We start from the raw sequence: 22366 nt of genomic DNA on the forward strand, positions 1-22366 counted from the left end.
CTGTTTTAAAGCTTTTAGGGGTAGACATAAATACAGGTTTCATGTATATGTACCTATGTTTTTTTCATGTAAAAACAGTAATGATAGTTACACTTAGTGGTAGAGACCTTAATTCATTTTTACCAGAATCCGAAAAAGTTAGTATATGTGTATTGGTGTGTGTGTGTGTGTGTGCGTGCGCACATGCATAACCGAGACCTAGTAAACACATGCATAGGTGCTAGGGTTGGGAGCTCAGGTCCCCACCCTTGTGTAGCAAGCCTCCGAGCCACTGAGCCATCTCCCCAACTTACCAAGGAATTGAAGAACCATTGAACAAAATGTAACGCTTTTCTTTTACTTTGGTAAATCAGTGGCAAACTTTAACTTTCCTAATTAGGGAATGGGAGGCCTGAGTTTGTTTATGGCATTGTTAATAAATTTGGTTTCATTTATGTAAACCTACTTGATAGTGAAATCAATAGAGACTTAATTTTTTCATCTGATGTTATTTCATATGTATGGGTGTTTTGCCTGCATGTATGCTCATGCATCATTTGTGTGCCTGGTGCCCAAGGAAACCAGATAGGGTGTCAGATTCCCTGAAACTGGAGTTACAGACTGTTGTGAGCCGCCATATGGGTGCTGGGAATCGAATCTGGGTCCTCTTTAAAAGAGCAAACATCTCTCTAGCCCCAGGAGAGACTTTTTAGTACTATGTCTTAAATAATGTGTCGAGGGCTAGAGAGATGGCTCATTGGGTAAGGTACCAGCCACCAAGCTAAGCTGAGTTTGATCCCTGGGACCTACAGGTAGACAGAGAGAACCAACTCTCACAAGTTGTCCTCTGACTTCTACACACATTTCATGGCAAGCACACACATCCCCCAACACATACACAAAAGAAAGCTTGGTGGTTAAGAGCATTGGCTGCACCTCCAGAAGACCCACACCTGACTCCCATAACCACAATAACTCCGGTTCCAGGAGACCTGGCATCTTTTGTCTCCCCTGTATTTGGCAAAACCATTTAGATTTCTTTCCTATCTGTATATATTTTAAGAAGCTTCTACTGTAGTAGGTTTCCATGTGACCCTTTAAACAATGGCCCTTAATGTTAATTGTTCCCTGCTTCTCCCTTAATGTTAATTGTTCCCTGCTTCTCTCCATTTAATACTCTGTTCCAGTCTCTCCCTGTCTTTCATGACTATTCTATTCCCCTTCCTTGGGAGACTGTACCCTTTCCCCTAGTTCTTTACTCTATACCTAACCTCTGTGATTATACAGATTGTAGTATGCCAATCAGAAGCTTAAAAGCAGCTGGTGACGCATGTGTTTAATCCCAGCACTCAGGAGGCAGAGGTAGGAGGCCAACTTGGTCTAAAAAGTGAGTTCCAGGACAGCCAAGGCTACACAGAGAAACTCTGTCTTGAAACACCCCCTCCACCAAAAAAAAAAAAAAAAAACAAAAAACAACAACAACAAAAAAAAAACCAAAAGCTAATGCCCACATATAAGAGAATATATATAGGGGCTGGAGAGATGGCTCAGAGGTTAAGAGCATTGCCTGCTCTTCCAAAAGTCCTGAGTTCAATTCCCAGCAACCACATGGTGGCTCACAACCATCTGTAATAGGGTCTGGTGCCCTCTTCTGGCCTGCAGGCATACACACAAACAGATTATTGTATACATAATAAATAAATAAATATTTTTTAAAAAGAGAGACTATATATACAATATTTGTCTTTTGGGGTCTGGGATACCTCACTTAGGGTGAGATTTTTGCTAGTTCCACCCATTTACTGCAAATTTCATGATTTTTTAAAAAAATACCCGAATAATATTCCACTGTGTAAATGTACCGCATTTTCATTATCAGCTGATGGACATCTGTGCAGTTTCCAATTTCTGGCTATTAGCTGGGCGGTGGTGGCGCACGCCTTTAATCCCAGCACTCGGGAGGCAGATCTCTGTGAGTTCGAGACCAGCCTGGTCTACAAGAGCTAGCTCCAGGACAGCCTCTAAAGCTGCAGAGAAACCCTGTCTCGAAAAACCAAAAAAAAAAAAAAAAAAAAAAAAAAAAAACCAATTTCTGGCTATTGTGACTAGAGCAGCAATGAACGTGGATGAGCGAGGGTCTCTGTAGTAGGATGTGGAGTCCTTTGGGGAGATGCCCGGGAGTGGTAGAGCATGATCTTGAGGTAGATCTATTCTCAGCTTCCCGAGGAACCATCACACTGATTCCCATAGTAGCTGTACAAGTTTGCGCTCCCGCCAGAAACGGATGAGTCTTTTGCCTCAAGTCCTCACCAGTAGGACTTGTCATTTGTCTTACTGCTCTTGGCCATCCTGACTTGGATACATTCCGAAATCTCAAAGTAGCTTTAATTTGCATTTCCCTGATGACTAATGATGTTGAACATTCCTCGAGTGTTTCTCAAGCACTTGTGCTTCCTCTTTTGAGAACTGTTTAGTTTTGTGCCCCATTTTTAATTTGGTTATTTGTTCATTTGATGTCCTTTTTTTTTTTAAAAAAAAAGTTCTTCACATATTTTAGATATTAAATGAATGTATAGTTGGTAAAGATCTCTTCCCATTCTGTAGGCTGCCACTTTTAATGACTGATGCTGTTCTTTTCCACTTACAGATGCTTTTCAGTTTTATGAGGTCTCATTTATTAATTATTGATCTTAGTGCTTGTGCTATTGGTGTTCTGTACAGAAAGTCTTTTCCTCTGCCAAGAGTTCAACACTATTCTCTTTCTCTCCCATCAGATTCAAGGTATTTGGCCTTATGTTGAGGTCCTTGATCCGTTTGGAGTTGAGTTTTGTGCAGGGTGGTCAATATGGATCTATTTGCATTCTTCTACATGCAGACATCCAGTTTGACTGGATGTCTTTTTTTTCCCCGTGCGTAATTCCTGGCTTCTTTGTCAAAAGTCAGGTGTCCATAGGTGTGTGGACTTATGTCTGGGTCTTCAGTTCAAGTCTGTTGATCAACATGTCTGTTCTTATGCCAATACCATGCTGTTTTTATATTCCTATAGCTCTGTAGCACAGCTTGACATGGGGGTAATGAAATCACTAGCAGTTTTTATTATTCAGTTTTGACTATCTGAGGTTTTGTGTTTCTTCGTGATACTGCAAATTGTTCTTTAAATTTCTGTGAATTGTGTGGAATTTTTATGGAATTGTGTTTAAGCTATAGATTACTTTTGGTAGGATGGCCATGTTCACTATATTAATCCTACTGATCCACGAGTATGGGAGATCTTTCCATCTTCTGATATCTTCCTCAATGTCTTTAAGTTTTTATAGTATGAATTCTTCCCTTGTTTGGTTAGTTACCGCCCCCCTACCAGGCAATTGTGAAAGGTATTGTTCCCTGACTTCTTTCTTACCTTGCTTGTCATGTACATATAGGAAAGCTACTGATTATTCAGTTAATTTGTATCCTGATACTTTAGTTGGTTGGTTGGTTTGGTTTGGTTTGGCTTTTTTGGGACAGGGTTTCTCTGTGTAGCTCCAGCTGTCCTGGAACTCACTTTGTAGACCAGGCTGGCTTGGAACTCAGAGATCTGCTTCCCCACCTCTGCCTCCTGAGTGCTGGGGTCAAAGGCATTGCACCTCTATCACCTGGTGTATTCTGCTACTTTTCTTGAACCTGTTTACCAGCTGTAGAAGTTTCCTGGTGGAGGTTTTTTTTTTTGGGGGGGGGGGGTCTTTTATGTGTGAAATAATACCATCTACAAATAAAGATACTTTGACTCCTTCCCTTCCAATGTGTATCTCCTTGATCTCTTTCAGTTGTCTGATTGCTCTAGCTAAGACCTCAAGGGCTATATTGAATAGGTATGGAGAGTGGACAGCCATGATTTGTTCCTGACAGAGGCTGGAGAAGTCACTTGCAGGGACTAAAGCAGGGAGGACTTATAGCCTGTAGGTGAGGGGTAATGACGTGTCTGCCAACAGCTGGGTTTGTGCCAAAGTATGGTCAAAAACTGAATGCTTTAGGCCAAGACTTGGGCTGCTGACAACTTCAGTGGAGGAGCTACCACAGCTGGCAAGAATTCTTAACCTTTTTTTTTTTTTTTTTTTTTTTGGCTCCTTTTCTTTGTTGGAGATTCTCTGCAAGGGCAGGGTTTGGAGAGGGAGAGGTAGGGCTTCTCAGATCATGCAGGAGAGCTGGAGGTCCCAACCCAACACATGTGAGTAGTGTTATCCTTTACAGGGGTGGGTAGGAGGATGCAATAAGACCCCCCCTCATTGCATGCTCTCTCAGCTTCCTGGCTGCCACCCCCAGATCTGCTCTTCTCCACCCTTAACCCACATAGTACCTGAACCCTGTGAAAAGGAAACAAAATAAACCTTCCAAGAGACGTAAGCTTGTCTGCTCCGTTACTTTGTTACAATGAGGAGAAATAACTGCCACTCTTGTTACTTTATGCTTACACAAAGGCTTCCGGTGTCTATGGTAACAGTTTGAGGCCTTCTCAAGTGTTCACGGATGTTCTCAGGTCTTAGGATAGATTCAGAGCCCTATACCTGTGCATTGCTTTCTAGAACCCCAGGAACACACCAGAGCTTTTCTCCTTGCTCTTTCTTCTTTCAGTGGTAAGAATTGAACCCAAGGCCTCTCATATACTAATCCATTCCTCTATCACTGAACTGCATTCCTAGCCCATGTCAGTCAGAGCTTTCAGCAGTAAGAGTACGTGCTGTTTTGTTATTTTTGGCTTGTTCTGCTTTTTTGCTTATTTTTGTTATTATTATTTTGTTTGGAGACAAGGTATCATTATGTATCCCTGGCTGTCCAGGAACTATCTACTTAGACCAGGCTGGTCTCGAACTCACAGAGATCCACCTGTCTCTGCCTCCTCACTGCTATAATCAAAGATGTGTACCACTAAGCCCAGCTGCATTTGCTATTTTTGCAGAGCCCTTGGGCTCAGGTCCCAGCACCCACGTCAGGCAGCTCACAGACCCCTGTAACTACAGCTCTAGGGGATCCAGTGTCCTCTTTTTGCCTTGCATTGATGCGCACATGCATGCACATTAAAATAAAATAACAAAAAACTCCTCAACAGCTCATGCTCGTGCTGTTTCTTGCAAATATTTGCTTAAAGTCAACTGTTTGCCTCAGTAACTTCCCTCCAACTCAGGCAGACATAATGTTGTTAAACAGTTGGTTGACTGTTTTTGACAAACAATTCTGGAGAAAAAGCTGTTTTTACTATGTGAACCGAATTAGGTTAATAGAAAAAGCTTTGCTATTGGGGATCTGCCAGGAGAATAGCAGAAGCCAAGCTGTAATTTGTAGGAGGAAGGCCGCTTATTCATCCCGGCCGCTCAGAACCAAAATAACCACACAGAAACTGTATTAATTAAATCACTGCTTGGTCCATTAGCTCTAGCTTCTTATTGGCTAACTCTTACATATGAATTTAACCCATTTCTATTAATCTGTGTATCGCCATGAGGCTGTGGCTTACTGGATAAAGTTCTGGACTCTGTCTCCAGTGGGGCTACATGGCTTCTCCTGACTCTGCCCTTTTTTCCCCGGCATTCAGTTTAGTTTTCCCCACCTAGCTCTGTTCTCCTATAGCTCTGCTATAGGCCTAAAGCAGTTCCTTTATTAACCAATGGTAATCACAGCATACAGAGGGAAATCCTGCATCAGTAATTCACTTGAACATACCCTATTTCAGAGGCTATTAGATTGTTTCAGATCAGTGGTGGATCTGGAACAATCTAATCTTCTTCCTACTCCTCTTCCTCTGACCCCTCCTTCCCTCCCCCTTTTTCAATTTTATTTGTTTTTGAGAGAGGGCATCTTTTTGTAGTTCAGGCTACCCCAGACTCGTTATATAGATCAAGTTGGCCTTGAACCATATGGCGAGTCTCCTCAGCTGGTTTTGCTGTTAGGTTAGCTAATCTAACAATGGCTGTCTATCAGTGGAAGTTCCAAGAATCCAAAAGTTGTTGACTCCATGAGGCTGGATGTCTCAGCTGGTCTTCAGTATATGCCAGAATTCTGAAAAAGCAGGCTCTACTGCCAGTGAAGGACTGAACTTGCTAGCAAGAGCAAGCAGGCAAAACCAGCAAGCTTCCTTCTCCCATGTTCTTTATATAGGCTGCCACCAGAAGGTGTGGCCCAGATTAAATGGGATCTTTGCACCTCAAAAGAACTGGAGTAAAGGTGTGTCTTCCCACTTCAAATGATTTAATTTAAAAAAAAAATCCCTCACAGGTGTGCCCAATCACTTGGGTATTAGTTAATTCCAGATGTAGTCAAACTGACAACCAAAAGTCTCCTTCACATTTACACACACATTCAAGATCCACCATTAAAGATCCCCGTTGGATGGAGTGCTCAGTGGGAGAGTGCTTGCCTAGTCTGCCTAAGGCCCTGGGTTTAATCCCCAGTACTTTATAAAAACAAATTGCCTTTAATCCCAGCACTCAGAAGGCAGAGACAGGCAGGTCTCTGTGAGTTCGAGGCTGGCCTGGTTTACAAGAGCTAGTTCCAGGACAGGCTCCAAAACTCCACAGAGAAACCTGTCTCGAAAAACAACCAAAACCAAAACCAAAATAAAAACAAAAATAACCCAATCTTTTCTTTCCTAGGGTTTGATAATTCAGAATAATTAGTTGATTAAACTTAAACCTTTTGCTAGTTACAAAACACACTTATGGGTTTTGGAAGTTATGATGTGGACAACTTTGGAGAGTCATTATTTTGGCTGCTACTCTAGTAATAATGGCTTGAATCTTTGGGACATTTGCTATGTATTAGGCAGGAAGTTTAGAGGTAGGAGCACTTAAGGGTTATCTAGCGGGTTAACTACAGCCTGAGAACGCACACTTCCCTTCATCTAGTCTCTTAGCTTTCTATCTCCTTGCTTGTCATGGTCCAAAGACCAGCCTGCTGCATTTCTAGCATCAACATGTCCATCTCGGGGGAAAAGGGAAAGGATGGCATTCTCTGTTCTCTTAGCCCTGTTCCCATTCATGTGAGAGCAGGACATCCCTCCCATACATAATCTTTCTAGCCATCCTTCTCTGAGACTTGTCGCCATCTAGTGGTAGGGCGATCTTTAAGATTGAGTGGCAAAGGGAATAAAATTGTCCAGAACTGACAGGGGCCCTGTGCATCCCTGAAGCCAAAACAAAACCCACATTTTTTGAGGACGAGAAGGTGAAGTTAGGGATGTCGTGTGTGGAGAGCTAGGGGCATCTTGTTGAATAAGTGAATGACACAGGTTGTCGGAGTCTTTGAGACCTAGTCCTTGAAAAAGACTTTTGTTGTTGGTGGTGTTTTGGGAAGCAATACAGCATTTCTAGAAACTTAAAAAGCACACTTAAGGGTAGAATTCTAGTTTCAGTAATGAATTTAACTTAAAACCACACAGCGGGGTATGGTGATGTATCTATACTATGAGGCAAAGGCAGGTGTCTGGGGCCAGTGTGTGCAGAGTTATGAGGAAACCTCTCTCTGCCAAACTCTTCAAAAAATCGAGAACTTCAGGGGTTGTAAACCTTGTGCTTAGCATGAGTGAGTCCCTGGATTTAATGTTTAATCCTCAACAACACACACACACACACACACACACACACACACAAACAAACAACTTTCAGAATATATATACATATATATATATCATATATATGTATGTGTGTATTAGATAGACAGACAGACCGACAGATAGTTTGCTTTTCGAAATCTGCCTTCTCTGTGTAATCCTGGCTGTCCTGGAACTCATTCTGTAGATGATGCTGGCCTCGATTTCAGAGATGCACCTGCTGATTTTGCTCTCAATCCTCCCACCTTACATGAGTAATCACCGGTGACTGCTGCCATGCTGGGCCTTGGGAGAAGAGCTTGTCAGCATGGGAAGACAGCAAGCAGCACCTGTGCCTCTCAGACAGCTCATGAACTTCATGAAAAATGCTGTCATAGCTAGTCTCGGCTACTCTAGGATAGAGGGTGATTATGTTGCAGAGTTCTGTGTGTGGTGTGAAAAATCATTCATTTAACTGGTACAGAGACAGGGTTTCTCTGTAGCTTTGGGGCCTGTCCTGGAACTAGACCAGGCTGGCCTTGAACTCACAGAGATCCACCTTCCTCTGCCTGCCGAGTGCTGGGATTAAAGGCGTGCGCCACCACCGCTCTGCTTCTCTTAGCTAATATTTTAAAACAAATTTAATGCAGAGACTTTAAAAATAAGAGAATCACACATCTTTAGGTGCAGGTATGTTGGAGTAACTATTTGACTTTTTATCTGGGAATTATTAACTGTGTATGGAGTAAAACATTAACTTTTTTTTCTCTTAACAACAGGAAGTGAAGCAGGCTCCCAGCAAGGCAGCAACCTCACAGACAGAACTGGGGAGGAAAATGAAGCTTCCGATTTTCATAGCAGACGCGTTCACAGCAACAGCTTTCCGTGGTAATCCTGCTGCCGTCTGCCTCCTGGAAAATGTAAGTACTCCCTTCTCAAGGGCCAGGCCTGAAACTCTAGATGTGTGTAGAGCCCGTGACTTCTGGAAAAGAAGTGAGGCCATCCTGAGTATTTGCCACTTCGGCTTGTGATCTTTGTTGTACCAGTGATGGTCATGTCTTCAGGTTATAACAGGAACGGCTGCACCTAGACCCAGTCAGAAGCATAGATTCCCACGTAGGGCAACTGGAGCCCATTTAAGAGGCAGCAGCAGCAGCAGCAGCAGGAAATGGGAGTCTATGCTACAATTCTGTTGTTCCAAAGGATAAGGTAGGAGGGTCATGAGTGAGAGGCCAGCCTGGGGTATACAGAGAAGACTCTTATAAACATAAAAAGTAACAAATAATCAAACAATTATTTTATAAAAGAATGGTTGGAGCTCCCCTTCAGAATTGGGTTTTTGTTTAATTAGCACCAAAAACTGAGCACAAAATTATAGGATATCTGTGGGTAGAAGGGGCTGAAATGTCATTTGGCACTTCTATGTGGACATCCTGGGGCTTTTCAGCAGGGCCAGTAGAGACAGGGTCCACTATGTTACTCTGACTGGCTTGGAACACCCTATGTAGTCCAGGCTACCCTTAGACTCTACGTGTCTCAGCCTCCTGAGTGCTTGACTTGCAGGGCTCATTATCACTCCCGCCTGCCGCCTTCTCTGTACCTCAGGAATGTAGACACTCTCTTCAGTGTCCTGCAAGATGACTGACCCAGCAGGTAAGGGTGCTTGCTGCTAAGTCTGAGGGCCTGAGTTCAGTCCCGAGACTCAAATGGTGAGAGGAGAGAGCTGACTCTGCAAACTGTCCTTTGACCCCCACACATATGCCTTGGGGCCAGTGAGAGGCTCAGAGAGCAAAGGTGCCTGCTGTCAAGGCAATGGTCTATAGAGCAAGTTCCAAGAGAGGCTGGATTCAACAGTAGGACCCTGACTCAGTAAAACCAAATGAAATAAGTAAAAATTAAAATTATTTATAAACGAAAGTTTACTGTGTATTCAATATGTTTACTCTAAATAAGTTTTACTGTCTGTCTGTTATGCTTCAGGAACCATGCTAAGGCCAAATATAGTATTTGTATATTTACATTATTTTTCTCTTAAACATTGGAAGTTATTTCTATTGACAACAAGGAGGACTGTTGTAATTATTTATTTATTTACTTTGGTTTTTTTTTTGAGACAGGGTTTTTCTGTGTGGCCTTGACTATCCTAGAACTCTCTCTGTAGAACTGGCTGGCCTTGAACTCACAGTGTGCTGCCTCTGCCTCCCTATTTTTTTTTTTAAAAAGTTTAATTTACTTTGAATTCATCAGGTCTGGGGATAACCAGGAGTGCTGGGCCTTAGTCATGCTAGGCAGCTGCTTTACTACTGAGCCGTATCCACAGCTGTGCTCTACCACTGAGCTACATCCCCAACCTCCATATGAACAGTCAGGAGCACATGAAGGTGGAGACAGTGCCTCTTCCAGAGGTTCAGGGACAGGGGAAGGGGTCCCAGCGTCTTCCTGGTGGTTTTAGCACTTGCTGTACCATTTGCCCTGGGTTCACTGAAGTCTAATACGGCAGAGGGACAAAGATTCAGAAAACAAACTGTCACATAAAAGAAGGATGCCATGCTGCTATATTGCCACAAGATGGGAGTATGAAACTTTATTCTCTCTCTCTCTCTCTCTCTCTCTCTCTCTCTCTCTCTCTCTCTCTCTCCCTCTCCCTCTCCCTCTCCCTCTCCCTATCCCTCTCCCTCTCCCTCCCTCCCTCTGTGTGTGTGTGTGTGTCCCAGTTCCATAACATAAGATATTAGCTAGCACCTTACTGTCTTACACCGTCAGACATTGGCACTCTGAACAGCAAACATCACTTTGGTTTTGGTATTGGGGATTTGACTGCCTGGAGAATGCTGAGGGAAATGAACGCTGAAGCCAGAGGGCTGCTGCTGGGCATGGTGGTCACAACAGTGGTCCCAGAACTTGGGAGAGAGAGGAAGTAGGATCAGAAGTTCATGGTCATCCTAGCTATGTAGCTCGGCCAGCTGAGGCTACATGACCTGTCTCAAACAAACCAGACCAAAAACCTGGGTCTTGTTATTTAGGGTGGGGGGGTGGTGGGGGACTGGGTACTTGGGGGGTGTCTGGTTATTTGAAGTGGGGGATGTTATACATGCCAAATTGTGTTCTACCACTGAGTCAGACCCTCAGATCATATTACTGTCTGCAAAAAAAGGCTTGTTGTGTAAAATGGAAAAATAGATATTGTAATGAAATGAAATCAGTGTGAGTGTGTGTGTATGAGTGTGCGTGTTTGTGTTCCTGAGTGTGCATGCTACGAGTGAACCTCATGGAGTCTGCCCATAGATGTACTTTACTCCCAGATTTTAGGAGAGCAGAGGCGGAGCTGTGACTCGCCTAAGACACTTCCATCCCCTATGCAAGACTCTCATTTTCCATCTGCCTCACCCAAACCTGACCTTCTGCCCTGACCCAGCACAAGATCTTATTAAATTCATGTAGTAGGGATTTATTTGTACTTCATGTGTATGAATGTTGTCCTGCAAGTATGTGTGTGTGCCTTGTCCATTCCTGATGTTGGCAGGGGCCAGGAGAGGGCCCTGGATCCCCTGCAAATGGGCTTAGAGATGGTTGTGAGCATCTTTGGAGCATAGTGTGTGCCACCACCGCTTGGCCTCTCTATTTTTTTGTTGATATCTATCATTCATTTATCTACTATCTATCAATAATTTGTCTGTCTATCATTTATCTCTCCACCTATATTTATTTTACTATCTATCATCGTGATCTCACTATGTAACATTAACTGTCCAGGAACTCACAGAGATCTGCCTGCTGCTGCTTCCCAAGTGCTGGGATTAAAGGTGTGCACCACTATGCCAAGCACATGACTTTTGATGCAAATAATCTGCTATGTTAAGTCAGATCTGTGTTTCCAGGTTCTCAATAACTTTTTTTTTCTATTTAAGACATTGGATGATGATTCTCATCAACTCATTGCACGAGAAATGAACCTCTCTGAAACCGCATTTATTCGAAAACTGCAACCGACTGACAACTTCACACAAAGTAAATATACATTTAAATGTTTTGTTTTACATATGTATGTGTGTGTGTGTGCGTGCGTGCGTATGCACACACCCAAGCCTATGCGTGTGCCAAAGCATTTGTGTGAGGTTGAAGGACAGTTTGTAGGACTTGGTTCTCTGGTTCAACCATGTGAGTCCTGGGGATCAAACTCAAATCTTGGGGACCTTTCCCAGCAGGGAGCAGAATTCCTGTCTACCCCGTGCTCACCCCTCTATGAAGATTTACCTACTAGCCATGCTAATGATTTAGGGAAGACGATACCAAGACATCTTTAACCTGACTGTGTGGGTCTGATCTTGCTTTTCTTTTTCATTTGCTCCTCTGAAGGTTCCCACTTTGGACTGAGGTGGTTTACTCCAGAGAGTGAGTTCCCGCTGTGTGGTCACGCCACCCTGGCCTCTGCAGCTGTGCTGTTCCACAAGATAAGTAATGTGGACTTTGCTTGTTTATCCATTGTTGTTTGTTTGTTTTGTGGTAGGGTCTCATTTAGCTCAGGCTGGCATTAAACTTCCTGTGTAGATGATGGTGACTTTGAAATTCTGGATTCTACTGTTTCTGCCATCCAAGAATGATAATTAATTAGTATTATAGCATGTACCACCATGGCTTAGTAGTGTGAATTTCTTCCTAAAGTATATTTTACTTGCATGAGGCTGAGGGAGTTGTATGATCAGAATGGACATGGTATATAATGTTCTATCTAGAAAACAAAGGCTTGCTATTCTTCACAGAGTGCCCACTGATCTTAAAGTCATATTTTTCTTTTCTTTTTCTTCTTTTTGTTTTTGTTTTTGTTTTTTTTTTTTGAGATAGGGTCTCCTGTAATTTCTTATACACCCTAAATAGCCTTGAAGTCTGCTCTTTCTGTCTTCACTCCCAAGTATTGATATTACAGGTTTTCACTACCACAGACCATTTACACAGTCAGGTTAAAGATGCCCCACTATCTTCTTCCCAAACCATTAGCATGGCTAGCAGCTAAACCTTTGTAGAGGGGTGAGCACAGCCAGAACCCTTTCTGCTCGCTACACAGAAGGTTCTGAATTAATTTCTGGTTGTTTCAGAAGCTATGCACTATTGACACACTCTTTGCAGTGTCCACATTCAGTTACATGGCCTCATATGAGGCTGTGACTCACAGTTCGAGAAGGTGGACACCAGACAGGGACCTTGAGCTGAAGAAGATGAAACCCATGCACTGGGCTAGATCAGGAGGAGACACATCCGTAGAGGCAGCAGCCCAAGCCAAGCTCCTGCTGTGTGGCATCTGTCCGTAGGTTTGGAGGAGCCTGTGTGTGCCTGGCAGGAGATGAAGTCATGCGTTAGCCAAGGCCTCTCCGCCACAGAATCCAGGGTACTCACTATGTCCCCATTGCTGTGATAGAATACGTGACAGAAGCCACTTAAGGGAGGAGAGGTTCGGTTTGGCTCACATTTGAGGGGTTGATTGAGGAGTTGAGGGCCATCGTGGTGGCTGTGGTGGCTTGGTCCATGATTTTTAAGAGCTTGCACTAGTAACCCTGAGATTAGAGCCATCAGAGAGGAAGCAATAATCTTGGGCCAGATGCTCGTCAAGTTACAGCCCTCGAAGGCTGTGGCCTTTGCAAAGATGTAGTGTTAGAATCCAACCATTGCTCAGGCCACAAGACCCTGCAGAAGTCCTTTCCCCTCATAGACACTGGCCAGCACCTTACTGAGACACTGTGACTCCATAAGTAACAGACTTCCTGGTGTCAGGAACTCTTATCCAGGGGAGTAATTTTGTATCAAAACCGGTCCTGGCGGCCACACAGCCACATCCCATCCCTGCCTCCTTCTTGGGGCTCGAAAAGCCTAGGCTTGTGCTGGGGGGTCACCCCCATACTCAGAAAGACATGAGATCCCTCACTTCTGCCATGTGGGCACTGATTTCCTCTCTTCAGAACCCCTCATGCTGTCTGTCTCCTGGGCTGGATCCTTAGCTCTGTTCAGGGCCTCTGCCATCTTGTTGCCAGCCCATAGTGTTAATAATGCTTTTAATTAACTCCTTACTGCCCAACAATATGTCTTAGGGTCCCTGTTGGAAACCCCCTTCCAAGACCCTTCACCTGTGGACCAATTCTCAGACTGTCTTCCCTCAAAACAGTACCACGAGCTGAGGACCAAGTGTCGGGGGCATTTTCCGTTCAAACCATCAAATCCTGGTCATTATGATAAAATGAATTTGTTTGTAGTAGAGGATAATAATGAAGGCAAGCTTAGGGGGATGAAATAGGCCTGAAATCTCAGTTCATCAAGAGGCTGAGAAGAGATGATTAAAATTTCACAGACTTCCTAAGCCACCAGAGGGGACTCAAGGCCAGCCCAAACAACCTAGCAAGATACCATCTCAAAAATAAAAAAGAAAACAACAATAAAAAACCAACAAGAAATGGGGAGATACCTTAGGGGGAGATACTTTCATGTTTGACCCTCTGGGTTCAGTCTACACACACACACACACACACACACCACCACCACCACCACCACCACCACCACTACAACCACAACCACCCAGAAAACACAATCACTTTTATTTTCCTGATTCTTGCTTGATTCCCCCTCTGTCCAGAGAACACAAACAACACTCTCACCTTTGCCACTATGAGCGGGGAGCTGAAGGCCAGAAGAGCAGAGGATGGGATTGTCTTGGACTTTCCTCTCTACCCAGCCTTCCCCCAGGTCAGCTCTTTCTTACTGCGTTTGCATCTCATCTTAATACACACACAACTGTATCCACAAACTGCATTGAGCCGCGGCTCTCCTGTTGAGCAATGACTGCGTCTCTTTTCCTCTTCTAGGACTTCCATGAGGTGGAAGACTTGATAAAGGTTGGTGGAAAGTCTCCAGTTAGAGCCCTGTGGTGTGGTCGTTTGTGTTTGAAATCTCTGGTGTGACATGACCCCATAAAATAGCCTCTACCTGTGTATGCACTGTGGTAGAAGCCGCGGTGGTTTCAGGTCAGATGTTAGTATTGTGTCTAACATTCATTGAGTTGTAATCGTTCTTTCCTCACTGGGTAGCTCAGGCTAGCCTTGAACTTGCAATTCTCTTGCCTCTCAGGTACTAGGATTGTATGTCATACAACCACAGCTGACTCATTTAACTATGAGCAATATGACCTCCACTGAGGGGCAGGAGTAAGATGGAGTGTGTGGGGAAGACAGAGAAGACCTGAAGGAGGCGGTGAGGAGCATAACAGGCGTCCTCAGCCCCTTTGGACCAAGAAGGGTTGACTTCCAGCCCGATGAAGGCAGTGTGCTTGCTGAGGATAAAGCAAATTCTAACCGCAAGGCCAGTCCTGAGTCCTGGAATTCCTTGAGCTTCCTAGCTCCTACCTCTGTCTCCCATGTGCTGGTGTCAAAGGCGTGTGCCTAGCTATATGGTTTTATTGCTTTTGAGACGGAACCTCAGAATCCCAGGCTGACTTCATATTTGCTGACTGGCTGAGGCTGACTCTGAACTCTTGACATTTCTGCCTCTGAACCCTGGTTTTATGAGAACATGCTTAGTTAATGCGGTGCTGGGGACAGACCCAGCTTCTGGCTGGGGACAGACCCAGTTTCTGGCATCTAGACAAACATCTGACAACTTAGTAAGAGTTGGTCCCTGAGGAGTTGTGATCCACTTCACAGGCAGCCATAGGAGACACCCTAGTCCAGGATATCCGGTACTCTCCAGACACCAAAAACCTTATGGTCCGGCTCAGCGATTCTTACGACAGGTAAATGCTGTGTTTAACCATTCACATGCCAGCATCCAGGTGTCCAGCTCTGCTTCCACCGGGCTGCGCGATCACCAAAGCATGATTTACCTCTTCTTTTCTTTTCTATTATATTTTTGCTCTCCTTAATGTAGCTCTGGCTGTCCTGAAAATCACTCTGTAGACCAGGCTGGCCTTAAAATCAAATAGATCCACCTGCCTCTGCCTCCAGAATGCTACTGAGCCATCTGGGCACAGCTCAGCCTCCTTCCCATTCTGTGAAGGGGGTGGTCTGAAAATACTTATTCTGAACCCATTCTGTTTGTGCTCAGGTCCTTTCTGGAGACCCTGAGGGTGAACACAGAGCCTCTGCCTCGAATGGAAAAGACAGGGAAGGTGAAAGGGCTCATTCTCACTCTCAGAGGAGAGCCTGGGGGGCAGACACCCCACTATGACTTCTACTCCCGGTACTTTGCACCATGGGTTGGTGTGGCTGAAGACCCGGTAACAGGTACTCTTCCGGGATGTTCCATGTGGCCAGAGTCATCTTATTCAAAAATTGAAATAAAAGCTCAGAGAGGCTGCACAATAGTGAAAAAGTTTTGCTCAGAGCAAGACAAGAGATCAGAGAGGACACATTGTCAAGACTGATAGTGAGGTATGCGAGCAAACTCCTACTGAGGGGTCCAACTATTGTTTGGAGTACGCACGTACGTGTGTGTGTGTGTGTGTGTGTGTTTGTGTGTGTGTCTGTGTCTGTGTGTGTCTGTGTCTGTCTGTTTGCCTGTGGTCTTGAATGTTCTGTTTCCCCAGAGGCCAGCAGAGGGGGATGTGACACTTGGAGTGTTCTCTGATTGTGAGCTGTTCTGCAAGGGTGCTGGGAACTGAGCTCATCCTCTATGACATCACCCAGTGCTCTGAACTGCTGAGCCATCTCTCTAGTCCCTGGCATCTTCTTTCATGGGATTCAAGAGAAGAGGTGTTTGCTTACTAAGAACATAATTTGGGAGAGTCTCTTTTGATTGGCGAGTACAGGTTATGTAGGCCCTTCCTCCCTGGGCATATTGCTTGCAATAATGCATCTAATTTTAATCATAGACACACATAATAATGCATATGCATAAGAGGGTAATTAGGGGATTCTTCTTAAAAGTTTATGTTGAGAGGGATGGAGAGGTGGCTCAGCAGTTAAGAGCACTGACTGCTCTTCCAGAGGACCCGGGTTCAATTCCCAGCTCTCACATGGCAGCTCACAACTGTCTGTAAGTCCAATTCTAGGGGACACGACACCAATGACAAAACACCAGGCACATAAAATTAAATAATAATAATTATTATTTTAAAAAAAGCTCATGTTGAGGACAGTTTGACTTATTGCACAAGTACCCAAAACATGGGCGGATTGGCCCATTGTCTATGGTATAGAACTCAGATTGTGTTCTAGGATGTATTTGGATAGAAACAGGGGCACTCTGGGGAGTTTATTGAGGGTATTCCCATTGTTTATAACAGGTATACAGTTGCAGCTTTGAGGGGCAAGAGGGTTCTAATCTGTTAACAGCTTGCTAGGTACATTGTTCCAGAGAGGTGTGTGCATAGCCCAGGCCAAGTGGAGTCCTAGGTTGCTAAGTTATTCCCTATGCTTCCTGGCTTCACTGGGACAAGGGAGGGCTACATAGTACCCTTCAGGTGGGGGTGGCTGATAGAGGGCATTGCTCTAGGGGAAGCAGGTTCAGGGCCGAGAGGGGCTGGGCAGAGGCTCCAGATGCCAAGAGTCAGGATGTTCTGGACCCTTCATTTAGACCTCGGTGAGTAACAAAACATAGCAACTCGAAGGTCAGCATGTAAGCAGAGCTGAAGAGTCAGGAACGTGCCCTTAGCGTCTGTGTGGTCCAGTGAGCCTCTCCCCAGGGCAGAGGGTCCCGGGTGGCATGCACAAACAACTGGAACAGACACCCAGTGCATTTTGTGTGTGTAAAGTTTTCTAGAATATGAAGGTCCTAGGCCCAGGAGGAATGAGCTCCTGGGGTGGAGTGGACTGGGGATCTTGGGACAAGGAAACTGGTATGGCTGTTTACTCAAGGACATCTCATAGTTCTTAATATACTTTTCGGGGGGATTTTCCCCCACTACACTTTGCCCCTCAAGATTTTTAGTTACTTTGACGTTTTCTTTTCTCCCCGAGAAAGGGAATCTAGGCCTGGCTTGGCCTCTCTAACTAGCTGAGGATGACCTGGAACTCATGACCCTTCTGTCTCTCCCTGCAAAAGCGGAGATTACAGGTGTCAGTCACAGAACCCTGCAGGACTTTATTTACATTTTGCTTCTTCATTTTCATATGTAATTTCTGATCAGACACTAGATGAAATCACATGGGGAAAAATAACACGGTGGCACTTGGGAGGTTAGGGCAGGGAGAAAAGAAGTTCAAGACTAACCTCAGCTATTTTGGATAGCCTGGGCTACATGAGACTGTCTTAAAAAGAGAAAGCAAATAGAGAATGACCCTACAGTTGAATGCAGCTTCAGAGAGAGTAGAGATTTGGCAGGCGCCGTGGAAGCATTTACTCATACATCCTCTCCCCGTTCCCTCACTCCACGCTCTGCTGGGCCCCCTTGACATGGGACCGGATGATCTAAGGTTCAGTCAAACTGAATGAATGGCTGTGACTGTTGATTCATTTAGAGAAAAGTCGCTCCTGTGCTCATATTTGCCGCTTCTTTCCAGGGTCTGCCCACACTATTCTTGGCCCCTACTGGTCTGAGGAGCTGGGGAAGAAAGACATGCGAGGTAGGCTTAGCTCTCCCTACCCCTCCTCTCCTTCTCTTTGGATGCTTGGGTGTTGAACTCGGGTCCTTCAGGTGCTCGACAAATGGGGTACCATGGAGTCATAGCTCCAGCTCTTGGCTTTTGGAGCCAGAGTCCTTCTGTGGAACTCAGGGGGGCCAGGAGTGTGCCCCTGCACCCGAAGGGCCAGTCCCCCAGGTTCACGGAACAGGAACTCGGCTGAAGGGAGCTATGTCAGCTCATCATCAGAGCAGGGCTGGGATCCTCAAGGATGAGCTCCTGCTGGAGGGAGGACTCGGGCTCTGTGACCTTGATGTGGAGAATAGGTGTTTCTCTTCTGTCTGACTTGCTAAGCATGGCTCTCCTGGAGGGCTGAGACTGCACCTCTCTTGGGCACCCGGCCTTGCAGTTGCTCTAACTTACTACAAGGAAACAAACTCCATTTGACTTTTCTGAGCTGAAAAGGAGGGGGGATCCTTCTCAGGTTGGGCAGGACCCCCTCTCTACACCTTCTTAAACTACCCTTCCCCACCCCCATCTCTTCACACATCCTTGAGCGTTCCTAGAGGACGCTTTAGGTGGGACACAACTGGGGCCATGCAGGAAGTAGCAGACAAGGCCCAGGAAGGGAAGGGCTGGGCACTGTGTGCACATCAGTTGCGTGTGGGCCTCTGGGTCTGCAGGAGAATGGTGGGAGGCACTATGGACACGTGAAGGAATTCTAGAAACTGGCCTGGAAGGAGTTCCGGGTTTGTAACAATAAATCCTTCACTGTGTTAACCACAGGGGAACGCTCTTAATTGGCTCCACTCTGTGTTCTCTTTAAGCCTTTCAGTGTTCCCGCCGAGGAGGAGAACTGGACATTTCCCTGCGACCTGATGGACGAGTTGACCTGAAGGGTGGCGCTGCTATTGTCCTAGAGGGCACGCTGACGGTCTAGAGACACTTACGCTGCGCTGTGGCCCCGGATAAACATGGTGTTTCCTCTACACTACAAAACAAACCAACAACAAATGCCCAGAGCTTGCTTCAGCAAACCCACTGACCAGTGCCCTCGACTCCATGATGAAGAAGAGAAAGGAAAGACAGTTGATGGAGGCAAGACAGCGTCTCCAGGCTCCTTAGCTGATGAAGGGCTCTGGCCTCTGCCTGTGTGCATCTTCAGCAACCCACAGCAGGCAGCAATGCTGCCACTTCTTTTGATTATGACTGCCAATCAAAGTGAGAGAGCCATTGATAAGAATGGGAATGAAATTCAGATTTGGGTGTGGGTACCCGATAGATGATTTTATATATGTATATTCAATACAGAGTCTTACTGTGCAGCCCTGGTCGGGAAGAAGCTCTCTATATAGACTAGGCTACCCTCCAGCCAACAGATATCTTCCTGCCTCTGCCTCTCAAGTGCTAGATTGATGATATGTGCCCTCATGCCAAGACTCATACCCTTCTAATACACACATTAACTCTGTGGAAATGCAGATCGAACACTAAAGAGAACAGCCTGTGAACTGTCAGGGAGGCCATACTACGGCTGTGGGGAACATGGAGTCACATGACTGTGAAGACAGCAAAGGGAAACAATTTGGGTGGGACAGTCCAGAGGAATCTCAGTGCCTCAGTACCAATCAGGACAAAACCCAGGAACTACAAACAGTGAGTGTCTGATTAGATTATGCGATGACACAAATAAACACTGAGAACGGTGTGATCTCTGGCCATTTGTCCCTCTGTGTCTTGAGAATGGTAACCCCAAAGTCTTCTCTTGGGCCTGGAGAGAGGGCTCAGAGGTTAAGAGCACTGGCTGGTCTTCCAGAGGTCCTGAGTTCAGTTCCCAGCAACCACATGCTGACTGACAACCATCTGTAATGAGATCTGGTGCCCTCTTCTGGCCTGCAGGTATACATGCAGGCAGAATACTGTGTACGTAACAAACAAATAAATCTTTTTAAAAAAATCTTTTCTTGTTTAATAAAGTGTGACTTAACGTAACTTTGAATTTGGTGAAATCTGTGGTAATGACTCCCCGTGGGTGACTTTGGAGTAGGATTTCCTCCTCAGGGTGACAAGATAATCTTAAACCTGGTGTGTAAGCACTTGGGAAGGAGAGGCAGGAGGATCTGGAGTTCAAAGAGAACTTCAACAGGGCCGATTATCAGCTAACCTGGGCCACCTGAAACCCTGTCTCAACAAAGTGTTTTGTAAAGCAGAATTCGCTACCTTAATTCTCAACCACTTCAAAAGTTGCAAGCTAGGGTGGTTTGGTGGAGCACATCTACAAATCCAGCACTTGTGCTGAGGCAGGAGGATTGTGACTTGAAGGACAGCCTGGAATGCATAGTCAGATGAACTCACAAAACAGAGCAGAGCAGAGACAAATGCTCACACACCCATCCGCAGGCCAATTCGGGTTTCTAAGCACCCTACCCCCAAGCCTAGTTTACCATTTACCAGTGTTTTAAGTGATGCTGGGGCTTGAAGTAGAGTTTTCTGCGTGCCAGGAAAACACTACAAACTGTGGGGTCACACCCCCAGTTCCAGCATGTAAATCCTCAGATCTTACTGGGGACCTAAAACTCAGAGAGTCAGTCTCTCCTCCCACCTTTGTGGAGTTGAACCCTGGTCCGAGCTTCTATGGCATGAGTGTTCGGTTGTTGAGACATCTCACTGTCCCCTGAATTAACTTTTATAACTGCACAGCAAAGCCAGTGACTCCACTGTAGCCTCGCTAATGGAGAAACTGAGGCAGAGGGATCACTTAAATCCTTCTCATCTCTTAAAAACATTAGGGCTTCAGGGCCGGGGGAGGGACATGCATGTGTTATAAAAAAAATGTATGCTTAGCTGGGCGGTGGTGGCACACGCCTATATTCCCAGCACTCGGGAGGTAGAGGCAGGTGGATCTCTGTGAGTTCGAGGCCAGCCTGGACTACAAGAGCTAGTTCCAGGACAGGCTCCAAAAGCTACAGAGAAACCCTGACTTGAAAAACAAACAAACAACAACAACAACAAAACAAACAAACAAAAAACCAAAGTATGCTTAGCATACCTTAGTGCCTGCACTTAAACCTCCATGCACACACACACCAACATTTCAGAAACTATGTAACTGGCACTTCATAAGCATGCAGATGTAGCTCCTGGTTACTGGTGTTCATGTATTTTTTCTCCCGGGGACCATTCAGTGAGAGCCGAAGAACAGAACCAGTGAGGCTGAAGATCAGCAAACACTCAAACATAATTTTTGTATTATTTTGTTTTTGTCGAGGGGGAGATATCCCATTCTGGTCTTAATGCAGCCCCCTGTTGCAGTCTTCCGACTCCTGGCATCACGGGCCTGTGCCACTGAGTCTGGGTCACAAACTTCCATATTAAATCTGTGAAAATTTGCTGCTGGGTCTGGAGACACAAGCCTGCAATCGCAGCTATTCAGGAAGCTGAGGCAGGAGGATTGCTAGTGAAAGGCCTGCCCAGGCTGCACAGACAGTTCAAAGCCAACATGAACAACACGACGAGATCCTGTCTCCATGTAACAGGTAAACAAACTGAGTGGCAGAGCCGTTAGCAGTCATGAGTGAGACCTGGGCTCCATCCCAGCTATGTAGAAGGGAACCACGTGTCATTATAAAAACTTTGTTCCTTTCTATGCTGACTTACGCTATCTGATAGGGTGAAAGCAATCTACAATGACATCTTCAAAAGGGCACATAACCAAGCTGAAATGCCAGGCAAAACAGCGAAGCTACTGATGGAGACACATCCCGGAAGATGGCATACTGACAAGTCCTCCTCTTTGTCTCCCAGGCTCTAATGTGCAGGCAGATGTGTGCTAAGCATGTTACCACTTAAACCATCCAGTAGATATTTGCTGTGTGCCAGACGCTCTTTTAGCAGCTAAGTAAATTCAAAAGGAGAAAGGAAGTTAGGCACAGGACCTTATTCCCAGAACTAGGGAAGCAGAAGCAAACACATCTCCGAATTCGAAGCCAGCCTTAAGATCCAGGCCATATAACATGCATAGTTAGGCCCTGTTTTAAAAAAAAAAAAAAAAAGAGGGCGACTTGATGTTGTTTCCTGCTGATGAAAACCCAGTGTTTGCCAGTCTGTAATGGCGCACACCTTTAATCCCAGCATTCGGGAGGCAGAGGCAGGTGGATCTCTGAGCTCAAGGCAAGCATGGTCTATAGAGTTCCAGGACAGCCAGGGCAACACAGGGAAACCCAGTCTCTAAAAATAAGAATGAAACAAAGCAACCACCCCCCAAACAAACAAACCAACAAACAACCCA

At 45.3% G+C, this 22366-nt stretch overlaps 1 protein-coding gene across 2 annotated transcripts in view; it reads left to right on the forward strand.

The window, feature by feature from the left end:
- Window positions 1-22366, forward strand: part of LOC119822245 (phenazine biosynthesis-like domain-containing protein 2) — a 43167-nt gene that overhangs the window by 5062 nt on the left and 15739 nt on the right. The window contains exons 2-10 of one of the 2 annotated variants that reach the window (XR_005286757.1): window positions 8320-8460; window positions 11449-11548; window positions 11897-11995; window positions 14160-14269; window positions 14389-14418; window positions 15223-15311; window positions 15623-15801; window positions 18019-18081; window positions 18906-19134. Coding sequence is in view for 1 of the 2 variants with exons in the window: in XM_038341245.2 (XP_038197173.1) it covers window positions 8377-8460; window positions 11449-11548; window positions 11897-11995; window positions 14160-14269; window positions 14389-14418; window positions 15223-15311; window positions 15623-15801; window positions 18019-18081; window positions 18906-19018 (867 nt within the window). In the remaining variant the exon portion in view is untranslated. Of the gene's footprint in view, window positions 1-8319; window positions 8461-11448; window positions 11549-11896; window positions 11996-14159; window positions 14270-14388; window positions 14419-15222; window positions 15312-15622; window positions 15802-18018; window positions 18082-18905; window positions 20071-22366 lie in introns of those variants that run through there. The other variant, XM_038341245.2, reaches the window with a different exon arrangement.

Source organism: Arvicola amphibius, chromosome 9 (genome assembly GCF_903992535.2).
Source record: "Arvicola amphibius chromosome 9, mArvAmp1.2, whole genome shotgun sequence".
In the NCBI taxonomy this organism is placed as follows: domain Eukaryota; kingdom Metazoa; phylum Chordata; class Mammalia; order Rodentia; family Cricetidae; genus Arvicola; species Arvicola amphibius.